This window comes from Cyclopterus lumpus, chromosome 7, assembly GCF_009769545.1.
Source record: "Cyclopterus lumpus isolate fCycLum1 chromosome 7, fCycLum1.pri, whole genome shotgun sequence".
NCBI lineage: Eukaryota > Metazoa > Chordata > Actinopteri > Perciformes > Cyclopteridae > Cyclopterus > Cyclopterus lumpus.
In genome coordinates, this window is record NC_046972.1 from 1,705,968 (window position 1) to 1,720,967 (window position 15,000).

Here is a 15,000-nt window from a genome sequence, read left to right on the forward strand (position 1 = left end):
GTTGTGATACTCAGTTTTCATTCTGGAAATGCGATGTTAAATGCTTCACTGTGGTAATACATTATCCAATACTGTTAGCAGCACCACATTGGATATTTGATAACAATATTGTATGGAAAAATGTTGTTTCCTTTTTTTACCACTCAGGAAAAAACTGACCCAGTTGCAACATGCCTACACGTGTCTCTTTAGAGACTATGATTCTAAACTGAAGAGTGAGGTAAAAACATATATTTACTCTAATTGCTTTTGCTATTTAGCTTCTGGCTTCATGTGGTAACATCCTTCTGTGTTTCATGTGTGCTTGTCTTCCAGGGAGGAGATCTGTGCAGCCGCCTAGAGGAGGCGGAGCGAGCGCTGGCCCTGAAGCAGGACCTGATTGATAAACTGAAGGAGGAGGTGGAGCAACAGAAAGGCTCCCTGGAGACGGTTCCGGTCCTCACTGCACAGGTACAGGCACACAGCTGGTGGGCACACCTCAAACAATTTTTCAATTCAATTCAATTCTGTTTATTTTGTACAGCCCAATATCACAAATTACAAATTTGCCTCAGAGGGCTTTACAATCTGTACACATACAACATCCCTGTCCCAGGACCTCACATCAGATCAGGAAAAACTCCCCAAAAATAACCTTTCACATGGAAAAATATATATATATGTATGTATATATACATATGTATATATGTGTGTGTGTGTGTGTGTATATATATATATATATATATATATATGTATGTATGTATGTATGTATGTATATATGTGTATGGTTTTAAGAAGGTATTTATACACTTGAAGTCAACACTTGCAAGCCTGTTCTATAAGTCACTTGTCAGCTACTAATCAGCCTGTATGAGCCACGCCCACATTTTAACAATAAAGCACACTGAAATGAAACTAAAGGTCTGTGTCTCCTCCCTTTGCTCAGGCTGAGATCTACAAGGCAGACTTCCTAGCAGAGCGAGAAGCCAGAGAGAAACTGAACCAGAAGAAGGAGGAGCTCCAGGATCAGCTGACTCAGGCCGTGGCTGAGATTGACAGGCTCAAACAGGAAGCCACAACACGGTAAAACAAAAAAGAAACACAAACAGCACCATGCAGGCCCTTTTGCATGATGATAACTATGTGTGTCCTGCATGTGGATGTTTATGCACCAGTCACACAGGTGATAGCTCAGTCTTTGTTGCTGTCATTTCTGATCCCGGGTTGCTTAGTCGTTGCGTGCTGAATTCCTCCCATGACTTCTAATCAGCATTTGGAGGTGACTTTAGCTTTACTGCAGGGCTGTACGCACATCCTCCTCATATCTGAAGTCAGAGCTGTAGCTACAACTTTCCTCTGTGTATGAAGACATATTTATATTTCTGGACATTCTTTAAAGTGTGATTACACGTGACAGTTGTATTGAACCTCTGTTTCAGTGCACGTATGGAGCAAATGAAGCTGAGACACCTGGAAGACTTCTCAACACGGGCCCCACACATTCCCCCTCCACAAGGTACTTTACAACCAAGACAGTCAAAATAACACGCACACACATGTGAAGTAAAAACTTCAGAAAACTTGGGAAATCCTTTCAAGCTAATATATTTTCAACATGTTGTGATAATAGATTATTTAGTAAAAACTAATTGTAACTAAAGCTCTACTGTCACTACTGCACAAACCAAAGATCAGGACTGTAGATCAGGAATCAAGGGTGGACACTTAGGATTCCAGTCCTGTTAAGTGTTTATTCTTTTATTGTCATTATTAAGCTGATGTATACCTGCATCGTATCTTAATTGATATAAGCTGACCAACAATGACAGCCATATTTGTAGTTCTGGCAATCAAAAGCTGATGGCGACTCTTAAAGGTTTGCGTTGAGCCCTCATCCTCTTGGTTGGGTTAATTCTTTACTTTGTATCATTTTTAAAATGCATTTGTTTGTCCAATATTAAAATAAGAAGTGTAGTGAAGTAGAGGAACGGAAATATCCATATTCTATAAAAGCTGTGATTCCCAAATGGTTTTCCTTGAAACCCCCCCCTGCTAAAGATCAGGCCCCTCCCCCTATTTTCTGACCGTCACCCTAATCCTCAATTTAAAAAAAAGTGATTCATACTAAATATATACTTCACCATAAATCAAGTGCTGGCGTTACTTTGACAAAGCTCTGGAGTTATTGTAAATGTTTTGATCCCATGAGTAGAAACCAAACCTACAGCGACCACTGGATCTTGAGTGTTTTTTTAATTTTTTGTTTATTTGATAAGGGACAGTGCACATTAATATAAACATTTCTGTAAATGTGCCAGAGTTAGCCAAGAGGCTATTGTTCATCTGTAGTCCCAAGAGGCAAATGTTATGAAACAAACCTAAAAACATAAGATTACATATAAAATGTACAAACAAGCAAAATAAAATAAGGGAGAACTATGTTAAAATGGACAGAATTAAAAACATCCATGTCAGAGACCCAAAACATAAAAGCATACAGAGTAAATTAAATATATAACCACAGACACGTAAACAACAACAAAAGACATACATGCAGGTAGAGTGAATGGTTGACCAGCAAGTCAAGACATACAGAGACCTAAAAACAGACAGTCAACAACTGACAGACAGACAGAGCGAAAGTCCAACAAGGACAGATTGAGGACGGGTAGGAGCAGTAACAGTCTAGTGCTGACAGAGCTGGGTACTAATGAACCATTTATTTGTCTCAGCTTTAAAATAATTGAATGATTGTAGATCTCTGATTGATCCTGGAATGGAGTTCCAGTGTACTGCTGCCCGTACGGAGAAAGCAGCATGACTAAAGGCACTTTTCCTGAGAGGGACAATACAATAATAATAATAATAATAATAATAATACAATCCCCTCTTGCTGCACCTCTTGTGAGACGATATCCATTTTGTGTGGTGACAAATTGTTTGAGAGGAGGAGAGGTCAAGCCATGTATAATTTTGTACATGAGACAGACATATACATATTTAATCATGTTATCCCAACTAAGCAAGTTATAATTGTTTAGTGTAGGACAGCGTTGAGAGATAACTTTTTTGTTATCAAGAGTTTTGAGTGTACGCTTATATAATGACTGTAATGGTTTAAGAGTAGTGGTACTAGCATGTGACCAGGTTGTTAAACAGTTGGTGATGTGGGAAATAACCATTGAATGCATGAATGTTTTAGCTGCCTCTGTTGACATGTAGTTGCGGGAGAATCGTAAAGTTAGATAGATTGAATTTGACCCGATTACAAACTTTTTTTCACCTGGGATTTGAAAGACAAATTGGAATCAAAAAGTACTCCTAGATACTTGTATTCAGATACAACCTTTAGCCTCTCCCCAGATACAAAAACATCCGGTTCTACACTACCAGAGTTTCTTTTGGTAAGAAACATACTGTTTTGGATACATTAAGTTGTAGACAACATTGCGTTAACCAACTAGTCACATTAGCCATGGATTTAGTGAGTTCTTTTGCCACATCTCCCAAATTGCTACCATGCAAGTAAATTACGGTGTCATCAGTATACATTTGAATATTGGTATGAGGACATACTGATGGCAGATCATTAATATATAAAGAAAATAGTAATGGTCCCAGTACAGATCCTTGTGGGATGCCTGTGGAGGGAAGTGGATTGATGGTTCTGAATTTGGACATACTGTGATCTATTTAGCAAATATGATGCAATCCATTTAAGTGTACCTGAGGAGAAATTGTAACTATGTAGCAATTTGGACAAAAGAATACTATGATTAAGTGTCAAATGCCTTCTTGAAATCAAGATACACAACTCCAACAACACCCCCTTTGTCGAGTAGAAATTTGATTTATCTGTGAAGAAACAGGTGGCCATCTCAGTAGAATAATTGGCTCTAAAGCCGAATTGCATTGGATGAAGGGCAAAGGAACTGGTATTCAAATGGCAGATAATAATAATAATAATAATCCATTTAATTTATACAGGACTGTCTCAGAAAATTAGAATATTGTGATAAAGTTCTTTATTTTCTGTAATGCAATTAAAAAAACAAAAATGTCATGCATTCTGGATTCATTACAAATCAACTGAAATATTGCAAGCCTTCTATTCTTTTAATATTGCTGATTATGGCTTACAGCTTAAGAAAACTCAAATATCCTATCTCTAAATATTAGAATATCATGAAAAAGTATACTAGTAGGGTATTCAACTAATCACTTGAATCGTCTAATTTACTCGAAACACCTGCAAGGGTTTCCTGAGCCTTGAAAAACACTCAGCTTGGTTCAGTAAACAAAATCACAAGTATGGGGAAGACTGCTGATCTGACTGCTTTCCAGAGGACCATCATTGACACCCTCCATCAGGAGGGTAAGACACAAAAAGACATTTCTCAAAGAGCAAGCTGTTCACAGAGTGCAGTGTCAAAGCACATCCACAAAAAGTCTGTTGGAAGGGGGAAATGTGGCAGGAAACACTGCACAACCAAGAGAGATGACCGCAGCCTTAACAGCATTGTGAAGAAGAGTCGCTTCCAGAATTTGGGGGAGCTTCAAAGACAGTGGACTGAAGCTGGAGTCCAGGTATCAAAAGCCACTGTTCACAGACGTGTCCGGGAAATGGGCTACAATAGCCGTATTCCCACGGTCAAGCCACTTCTGAACTCAAGACAACGGAAGAAGCGTCTGACTTGGGCTATGGAAAAGAAGCACCGGACAGTTGCAGAGTGGTCCAAAGTCCTCTTTTCAGACGAAAGCAAGTGTTGTATTTCATTTGGAAGTCAAGGCGCCAGAGTCTGGAGAAAGGCTGGAGAGGAGCAAAATCCAAGTTGCTTGAAATCCAGTGTGAAGTTCCCACAGTCAGTGATGGTTTGGGGAGCCATGTCAGCTGCTGGTGTTGGTCCACTGTGTTTCATCAAGTCCAGAGTAACTGCAGCTGTGTACCAAGAGATTTTAGAGCACTACGTGCTTCCGTCTGCTGAAAAGCTCTATGGAGATGAGGATTTCATTTTCCAGCATGATCTGGCACCTGCCCACAGTGCCAGAACCACCAGTAACTGGTGTACTGACCATGGCATTACTGTCCTCGATTGGCCTGCCAATTCCCCTGACCTGAACCCCATAGAGAATTTGTGGGGTATTGTGAAGAGGAAGCTGAAAGACACCAGACCCAACAATGCAAATGAGCTAAAGGCCGCTATTGAAGCATCCTGGGCATCCATAACACCTCAGCAATGCCACAGGCTGATTGCCTCCAATGCCACGCCGCATTGATGCAGTAATCCGTGCAAAAGGATTCCCAACCAAGTACTGAGTGCATTAATGGACATTTTCAAATGTTTGATTTTGTTTTGCTGTTATAAATCTTTTTGTTTTACTTGGTCTGAGGAAATATTCTAATATTTAGAGATAGGATATTTGAGTTTTCTTAAGCTGTAAGCCATAATCAGCAATATTAAAAGAATAAAAGGCTTGCAATATTTCAGTTGATTTGTAATGAATCCAGAATGCATGACATTTTTGTTTTTTTAATTGCATTACAGAAAATAAAGAACTTTATCACAATATTCTAATTTTCTGAGACAGTCCTGTATAGTGCTTTTCAAGATACTCAAAGACACTTTACATTATACACCGTAGACACATCTACGGGGAGCAATGCAGGGTTAAGTGTCTTGCTCAAGGACACATCGACTAGGGCGGGGATTGAACTGTCTGTAACTAGAGGTAGAAAGGCAATCTCCATCTTTGAATACTGGAACAACAGCGGCCGACTTCCAAACACTTGGAAACATGCTCTGAGAGATTGAGAGGTTGATAATATTGCTGGTGGGATCTATTAGTGTTTTGGTAAGTACTTTGAGCATAACGGCATCCATACCAAATGTATCTTTAGTTTTGGATGGTTTAAGAGAATTGATTATTCTCGTGACTTCTAAATGAGTGACATTTCTTATGCTGAAGGTCGGCTCCAATGAATTTAGTGTACAGACAGGTCTAATCTCAGGGGAGAAACATTTAGCAATGGTCGCTACAGAATCAATGAAATAGTGATTGAAAGCTTTTGCTACTTCAACTGGATTATTTGACAGTTTCCCATTCATGTAAATTTCCTGCAGCTTCCTTACTTTGTTGGGATGTCCCGTTAGCTTGTGTAACTGATCCCAGATCATTTTGGTTTTACCTCTCGCCTTTTCTATTATAGTCAGGAAGAAATCTGCCTTAGCTTTTCTTAATTTCATTACCACTTTGTTCCTTAGCATAGCAAAATGTTGTCTGTCATGGCTCGATTTATTTTTAATTGCAGTTTTTAAGACCGAATCCCGTTCTTTCATTATTTTTAAGATATCATCATTTATCCAAGGAACAGAGTGTTTGATATGTTTGTGCCTAAATTTGCAACTAAAATCCTTGATAGTGTTCTCTAATTTATCTGAGAATTTGTTACTGTCTTCCTCAATGTCTATTCCCAACAGTAGATCATCCCAATCAATTAGTTGAAGAGTGTGATGAAAAATATCTTGATTTTCTTTTGGGGATTCTAAAAGATTCATTATCCCTGACCCAAGGCCGGTAAGTTTCCTGGCTACCAGAGTTAGATTGTGGTCAGAAAGACCAGTTACCATGTTGAGAGTTTTTAGAACTCTATCAGGCCTATTACTAAATATTAAATCAATTTGGGTCCTGGAAGAATTAGTTAGTCTTGTGGGCCCACAGACCATCTGTACAAGGTCAAAGTCATCAGTTATCCGTTTAAGATTCTTTCTAGATGATTTTTCCTCCCAGTTTGTTAAAATCACCCATAATAATTACCTATTTACTGAAATCACATTCTTTTAAAAGTTTCTCAAATTCCTCATAGAAACTGTTTTTGGAAGAGGGAGGCCGATAAATTACAATAAGTGAAAAAGACATTGAGGTAATAAAATTATATCTAGACCTATACATTCCAAGTCTTTACAGACAGTCCAATGGATTTCATCACATTGGATATGATCTCTCACATAGATCATGACAGCAGCACCCTTAGATCCAATCCTATCTCTCCTGTAAATATTGTAACCTGGCACGGTTATTGCTGCTGATGGAGCATTTTTGTGGAGCCAGGTCTCAGATAGACAGAGAATGTCTAAATTGGAATCAAGCAAAAGATGATGGACTTGATCACTTTTAGATTGAATACTTCTACAAATAGTATAACGTATAATAAGATAAGATAAGATAAGATAATCCTTTATTAGTCCCTCAGTGGGGAAATTACAGGATTACAGCAGCATTGCTCACAGTAATAAGTAAAACAAGTAGTATAACAGAATTAAGATAAAAGAGTAAAAAACAAGAAGAATATTATATATACAGACGGAGTAGAAATAGAATAAAGTGGATAAAGTGTATAAAATAAATTTTAAAATTTTTTTTAAAAAGTACTTAAACGTATTAGTATTGCACAACTGGGCAACTGGGCTAAAGTGCTGTTCAGTGCGAAGTCCAAAGTGTTTAAGTGTTTGTGGCCTACTGGGAGCTCAGTTTTTTGTGTAGCCTGACAGCAGCGGGGAGAAAGGACCTGCGGTACTTCTCCCCCAGACACCGGGGATGAATCAGCCGGTGGCTGAAGGACCTGTGCAGCGCTGCCAGAGTACCCTGCATGGGGTGGGAGGTGTTGTCCATCAGGGACGATAGCTTGGCCATCATCCTCCTGTCTCCCACCACCTCCACAGTATCCAGAGGACACCCCAGCACGCTGCTGGCCTTCCCCACCAGTTTGTCCAGTCTCCTCCTGTCAGCTTCTGTGATGCCGCTGCACCAGAAGACCACTCCATAAAAGATGGCTGATGCCACCACCGAGTCGAAGAAGGTCTTCAGGAGTGCTCCCTGCACCCCAAAGGACCTCAGTCTCCTCAGCAGAAAGAGTCTGCTCTGTCCCTTCTTGTAGAGTGCATGAGCGTGGTCAGACCAGTCCAGTTTATTGTTCAGGTGAACAGCCAGGTACTTATAAGACTTCACAATCTCAATGTCCAGTCCCTGGATGCTCACTGGTGTTGGAGGAGAGCGTTTACCACGTCGGAAGTCCACCACCAGCTCCTTGGTCTTGCTGGAGTTGATCTGGAGGCGGTTCCGCTGGCACCATCCTAAGAAGTCCTGGTTCAGTTCCCTGTACTCCCTGTCATCATCGGCCGAGATGAGGCCGACGATCGCAGAGTCGTCAGAGAACTTTTGCAGGTGGCAGTTGGCAGGGTTGTGTTTGAAGTCCGATGTGTAGATGGAGAAGAGGAATGGAGCCAGAACGGTTCCCTGTGGAGCCCCTGTGCTGCAGTACACCCGATCTGACTCGCACTCCCGTATCCGCACATACTGTGGACGGTTGGTGAGGTAGTCCAGGATCCATGCAGTGAGGTGGTGTTCCACCCCAGTCTGCTTCAGCTTGTCCCTCAGGAGCAAAGGCTGAATGGTGTTGAAGGCACTGGAGAAGTCGTAGAACATGACTCTCACAGTGCTTCCAGCCTTTTCCAGGTGAGAGAGGCATCTCTGCAGCAGGAAGATGACGGCGTCATCCACCCCGATGCCAGATTGGTAGGCGAACTGAAGTGGGTCCAGGGATGAGCTCACCAGGGGGCGGAGATGGACAAGGACCAGCCTCTCCAGGGTCTTCATCAGGTGGGATGTCAACGCCACCGGCCTATAGCTGTTGAGGTCCTTGGGCTGCGGGGTCTTTGGTACCGGTACCACGCAGGATGTCTTCCATAGCTGTGGTACTTTCCCCAGCCTCAAGCTCAAGTTGAAGATGTGCTCCGCTATCCCGCACAGTTGGTCTGCGCAGGATTTGAGGAGCCTTGAGCTGATGCCATCTGGACCCGTGGCCTTCCTCACCTTGATCCTCCTCAGTTCCTTCCTCACCTGGTGACGGGACACGCTGGGGGGTGTGGTGGGTTGCCGGTCGTAGGGTGCTGAGTATGAGTATGAGTATGAGAGGTGTGAAGGGGGGCCGAGTGCTGTAGAAAGGGGGGAGGTGCAGGGGGAGGGGGGGCAATAATCCGCAGGGGGTGCAAAAGATGGGGGCTGCAGCGGCCGCAGCAGGGAGGTCTGGGTGGGGGGAGGGGAGGATGGCTGGTCAAATCTGTTAAAAAATTAGTTCAGATCATTCACCCACTTATGGTCCCCCTCAGGCTGTTGGTTGAGCCCCTTGAACCCAGAAATCGTCTTGAGGCCCTTCCAGACCCCGATGGTGTTGTTCTGCTGCAGCTGGTCCTCCATCCTGGTCCTTTACCCTCCCTGATCTCCACCCTCAGCTCCCTCTGCACAGTCCTCAGCGCCTCCTTGTTGCCAGATCTAAAGACCCTCTTCTTCTCCTTGAGGAGGGCCTTTATCTTTGGAGAGATCCAGGGTTTGCCATTTGAGAAGCACCGTACAGTCCTGGTGGGTACGGTGTTCTCAACACAGAAGTTGATGTAATCTGTGATGCAGTCGGTGAGACCGTCGATGTCTTCCCCATGGGCATCACTGAATACCTCTCACACAGTTGTCTCAAAACAGTCCTTCAGAGCCTCCTCGGCTCCATCGGTCCATTGTCTAACTGTGCGGGTCACAGCTGGCTGCTTCTGTGCAAGAGTGGTGTACACAGGCAGGAGGTGCACCAGGTTGTGGTCAGATCGGCCCAGGGGAGGGAGAGGTGATGATGAGTATGCCTCCTTGGTGTTGGCATAGAGGAGATCCAGTGTCTTATTGTCTCTGGTGTGGCATGTGACGTACTGGGTGAATGTGGGCAGAGTGGAGGACGGAGGGGCATGGTTAAAGTCCCCAGAGAGAAGGAGGAGGGCATTGGGGTGTTGTGTCAGCAGCCTGCTCGTCGCTGAGTGGATGACGTCACAGGCCGCTTCAGCGTCAGCAGAGGGGGGGATGTACGCAGCCACCATGATAACATGCGAGAATTCCCTTGGCAGATAGTATGGCCTCATGCTAACAGCTAACAGCTCAATGTCCGTTGTGCAGGTCTGCTCTTTAACAGTGATGTGCCCAGAGTTACACTATCTATCATTAATACTACTACTAATAATAATAATAATAATAATAATAATAATAGAGAAGCCTATATATATATATATATATATATATATATATATATATATATATATATATATATATATATATATATATTTATTTATTTATTTATTTATTTATATTAGAACACACTATATCATTCCGAAAGTGTGTTCTAATATATATTTTTTCAATGAAACCCATGCTATTCAAGAAGATGTCTCTTTCTGGTTGACTGTAGACAAAAAAAGGGAAATTGAATTATTCAATGGATTTCTCAAGGTGTTTATTTCTGGTAGGAAGTCATTTGAACATGCCTTCTTTCCCTGCTGCAGCGTTCAACACAGTGCCCCCTGCCCCCTCGTTCCGAAATCCGGGGTTGGTACCAGTCGGGGATCAAGGGGCAGCCGGAGCTGAGGAGCTGCCACATTTATGTTGTCCTAAGTGCCACTACCAGGCTCCAGATATGGACACGCTGCAGATACACGTCATGGACTGTATACAGTAACATGAGCATAGTTCAGCCATGACGCCAACACCCCTGGCTCTGGGCACATCCTGGAAAAAAACATGTTGGTAGTTGCACCTTACTCTCTCTGCCATGTATACAAATACATATTGTGGGTCTTACCATTTAAACAATCACATGTGTTGGAATCAAGACAAGCAACAATCGGATGTCAATATGAACAGGAAATGACAGATAATCAGCATGGTATGTTCCCAAAGGTGCTCCGTGGATTCTAAATCTGCTGTAGCATTTGCATTTCTGCAACCCGTCCTTTTCTCATCATGCCCCCCACCCCCCTATGCCTCTTACACGGCATATTGATGCACATGTCCATCCGTATGTGTTTATGGTCCCTGATATATCGTTCCAACTGCATACTGTGGAATACGTTTGTTTGAATGTATCATCCATCTTATACACATTGATAATCATTGGACATAAGGTGACATAAGTGACAATTCCAAAGGGTAATTTTCCCTCCAAATGAGAAAAAACATGACAATGTGAATAACCTAGTGAGCTTTAAGTAATATAGAATATTCAAATGTTTTGGTCATACATGTTGCTGTCTACATTGCATCAAAACATGTACTATTATGTATTAGAGATGGATTTACTTTCAAAAGTAGCCATTCTCTGTGTGCTTTGCCTGTGTAGACCACTGCTTTATCTCTGATGCTAGACCTTTAACCCCTCAAGGCTCTGTTTGTGCCCCTTGTTCTGTCTTTTCTTTGTGGCACTTAGCTATGTATCTATCCGAAGGTAAGCACTTTGATGGGCTTTTAAACTTTGTGTGAATATTGTCAGAAATTATAGATCATTTGGTGCAAAAAAAATCTTGTTTCAAAACTGTTGATTTACGAAATAAAATAATAACAAATCAGTGTTGTCGTGCACACAATGTGACAAATATCCGGAGGTCCAAGAAGAGGAGAGACGACGTCCTGCTTTAATCCATCACCACTCGATCAAAGTGTCCAAAGATGGGTTCAGAGCCACAGAAAAGACGTGATGATCGGCTTCTGGCGGTCATATCGCGGTACAGCCAGTTACAAATAAAGGTCAAGGGGTTGGGTAATCCACACCACGCGCCTGAACATCATAATTGTTCTTTTAAAGTTTAACTTTCGTTAAACTTTATCTCAACGGCAATGTTGTATATAGATCTAAAATAAATATCCCAGAAAATGATATAAATAATGATCTACTGTGAGCGAGGGCAGAGCCGATGTAGCGTCCACGACTTGTGCTGCATCAAGCTGAACTGCCACACGCATAAAGGCACCGGATATGGTCACGGCCGCCTTCAAAGTAAGGCGTTTACGCTGATATCTCATGACAACTGTGCCGTCACTATGGCTTTAAATAGCCATTTTCTAATGTAAGTCAACTCAAGTCTAAGGCAGTATATGGTAGGCATGTGCCGTTTAGTATCCATGAGACCTATATGTAGTGTTTATATAGAGTTAGTGCATGTACACTATATTGTGAAGGTTCTGACAGGAAGTTGCATTGGTCCGATTTTAATCTACACTCTTATCTTGTTCCAACCAGAGCTCGCCCGACACACGCTCCATTCATCCTTGCGCCTTTAGTTGCGAGTGTACGTGACTTGCCTTGTGTGTTTGAAGAGGTCTTTAGCCAGGCATGTCAGGCTCAACTTCCCCGCCTCGCTCGGCAGAGACTGTGGTAACCGAGGGGTGTTTTCCCCCCGGATACAAGCCTTTCAAACCCGAGGAACACGGCCTCGAGCGCGGGTTCCGTCTCACAGCGTTTTCGGACCTGAAAGGATGAGGCTGTAAGGTCCCGCAGGAGGCTCTGCTCAAACTCCTGGCGGGACTGGAGGCGGACCGGGCCGAGGGGACAGGGAAGGCCGGAGACCAAGCATCAGAGTTCGGCCAACAATTGCCTCGACTCGGTAAGAAACACATTCTGAATTAGCAGAGCTAGCTTTCATGTCAGGAACCCTGGTGGTTAACAATTGTCCGTAACCTAGCCTAAATGTGGCTAACTCTGTTAGCCACAGTACACCGTAAACCCATGACATACGTTAGGTAACCTCATTCACCTAGCTGCACCGTAAACCCATGACATAGGTAACGTTAGTCACCTAGCTAGCTGTTCCGCGAGTGACCAGAGTCTGACTCAGCAGAAATATGCTGCTGCGTGGAGTGCAAAGTTCATGCTTCAGTCAAACATGTACTCCCACGAGTAAGAGTGTCTCAATGTGGAAGTGCTGTTACTTAGTGTAGCATGTTAGAGGCAGCAGTAGTGTGTGTAGTAACAGAGACTGTGTCTGTGTCGTAACACCGCGTGTGTTGTAGTAACACTAAACTGAGTGAGTGTGTGTGTGGGTGTGTAGTAACACAACACTGTGTGTGTGTGTGTGTGTGTGTGTGTGTGTGTGTGTGTAGTAACTCAGTGTACTACACACTACACTGTGTGTGTAGTAGTTTAAACAAATTTCCCCTTGGGGATTAATAAAGTATCTATCTAGTAACAAAGAGTGTGTGTGTGTAATAACAGAGTGTGTGTCGTAACACACCTTAATTTCATACACAACAGTCATGTAAAGACACACAGACTAAGAGCGCAGTGTTTTCACTCTGACATAACTCTCATTAATAATGATAGTTAGTACAAACCTTGTTTCCAGGTGTGGGGATGGACTGCTGTGTGATTCCATTGAGGCATGGAGGGCTTTCGCTGGTCCAGACCACCGACTTCTTCTACCCTCTGGTGGAGGATCCCTACATGATGGTGGGTTTCTAGTATGTGTTCTCCTCATATGTGGGCAACCTATCCAGGAAGTAGATCTGTCCAAACACACTTTGTGGACAATGTGCACCTGACTTGTGCGTAAGTCATCTTACCATAAGCAATATTTATTGTAATGTTTTAATGCCCTGCGCGTTGGCTGAAGGCACGATGTTCTTGGGTTGTCTGTACGTCCCGTTATCGTGAACGTGATATCTCCGCAACACCTGGAAGGGATATATTGGAAGGGTTAAAGGTCATGTTGCCTGTGACCTCAAGCCCCTCCCGCTAGTGGTATCTTATGAACACCTTGTCTGTTTTGACTAGTTTTCTGCTCTCTGTCTCAGGGCAGGATAGCGTGCGCTAACGTCCTCAGTGATCTCTACGCCATGGGCATCACGGAGTGTGACAACATGCTGATGCTCCTGAGTGTCAGCCAAAAGATGAATGACAAGGTAGCATTGTGTGTTCCAGGGTGGACACCAAGGTGTTGACTTTTATTCATCGATGTTGTGGCTACTGAGTGTATTATATATTTGGAAGGGAATTTTGACTTGTGTCTGTTGATTTCTTTACGGTTAAGTAGGGTGTCCTATCATGATTCATGACCTTCTGTGTGTGTGACACAGGACCGTGAGCGTGTGATGCCGCTGATGATTCAAGGGTTTCGAGATGCAGCGGAGGAGGGGGGGACTTCTGTGACGGGTGGCCAGACCGTGATCAACCCCTGGATCATCGTGGGAGGAGTCGCATCTGTTGTGTGCCAGCCTAACGAGTTCATCATGTGAGTCGCTGTGTCTCTGCATCTTTGGAAAATTCTAACATTGAAAGGGTCTAATTCTTAGATATCTCATGTTTACGAGGCATTAAAATCCACTTTTTCATGTACATGCCTCATGTAAGTTTAACTTCAGTCAGAGGTGTTTTAGGTTTCCCAGAATGCATTTCATCAGCCCCGAACAGAATGTAGTTGACCTTGTTGATTTCAGCCAGAAGGGGTTGTATATAAATACTTGAAGCCTGCTCATGAGCTGGTTTGTTGGTATAAATCTGTGTTGATGACACCAGCTCAACATGTCCTGTGATCTATGGACCGAAACCATTCAAAACATTATCTTTGTTTCTCTGTGGTATATCTTTGAACCAAAGTTCAAAGATATACCACATATATCTTATATCTTTGAACCAAAGTTCAAAGATATAACACTGTGGGAAATATAATTGATTTTGAACATGTCACTTTGGGCCCTCAGAAATTATACTCACTATTTGTCGATTAGTCCATAATGACATTTTGGTTAGTTGCAGCCCTAAAATACACCATACAAGAAAATAAATACAGGAGACCAGAGTTCATTGAATCTGTGTTAAGCACACTAAAGCATTGTGGGTAGATCTTTCTGCTTGCAGGTTTGACCACTTGCTCGTCAATACAAGGTTGCACTAATCATTGTCATCATTTGAAGGAAGCCTGTTTTTACAACATGTCATTGATTATTGCTGTCCTGTAAAAACAAAATGTTCTCATCGTATAAGCTTTAAAAAAGTGACTTTCAGGGTCATTCTAGGTCAAAACACAGCTTGCCGTGTATTATTCCAGCAGTGGATGATCAAATTATACTTTGTAATTGGACTGGAATGTTCTCAATCTCGTGTCTCAGGCCGGATGGCGCTGTACCGGGGGACGTCTTGGTTCTCACCAAACCTCTGGGGAC

At 42.8% G+C, this 15,000-nt stretch overlaps 2 protein-coding genes across 5 annotated transcripts in view; both read left to right on the top strand.

Moving 5' to 3' along the window:
* ikbkg (inhibitor of nuclear factor kappa B kinase regulatory subunit gamma) overlaps nucleotides 1–11,411 on the top strand; it is an 18,249-nt gene extending 6,838 nt beyond the window's left edge. For all 3 annotated transcript variants that reach the window (XM_034536173.1, XM_034536175.1, XM_034536174.1), the window contains 5 exons: nucleotides 148–220; nucleotides 316–450; nucleotides 926–1,062; nucleotides 1,419–1,495; nucleotides 10,353–11,411. In XM_034536173.1, the coding sequence (XP_034392064.1) occupies nucleotides 148–220; nucleotides 316–450; nucleotides 926–1,062; nucleotides 1,419–1,495; nucleotides 10,353–10,525 (595 nt within the window). In that variant the 3' untranslated portion in view covers nucleotides 10,526–11,411. The remainder of the gene's footprint in view (nucleotides 1–147; nucleotides 221–315; nucleotides 451–925; nucleotides 1,063–1,418; nucleotides 1,496–10,352) is intronic.
* Nucleotides 11,412–12,013: 602 nt separating this feature from the next.
* Nucleotides 12,014–15,000, top strand: part of sephs3 (selenophosphate synthetase 3) — a 5,683-nt gene continuing 2,696 nt past the window's right edge. The window contains exons 1-5 of one of the 2 annotated variants that reach the window (XM_034536177.1): nucleotides 12,014–12,446; nucleotides 13,167–13,288; nucleotides 13,633–13,740; nucleotides 13,915–14,069; nucleotides 14,947–15,000. The exon at nucleotides 14,947–15,000 is cut by the window's right edge and continues 37 nt beyond it. In XM_034536177.1, the coding sequence (XP_034392068.1) occupies nucleotides 13,193–13,288; nucleotides 13,633–13,740; nucleotides 13,915–14,069; nucleotides 14,947–15,000 (413 nt within the window). In that variant the 5' untranslated portion in view covers nucleotides 12,014–12,446; nucleotides 13,167–13,192. The remainder of the gene's footprint in view (nucleotides 12,447–13,166; nucleotides 13,289–13,632; nucleotides 13,741–13,914; nucleotides 14,070–14,946) is intronic. The other variant, XM_034536178.1, reaches the window with a different exon arrangement.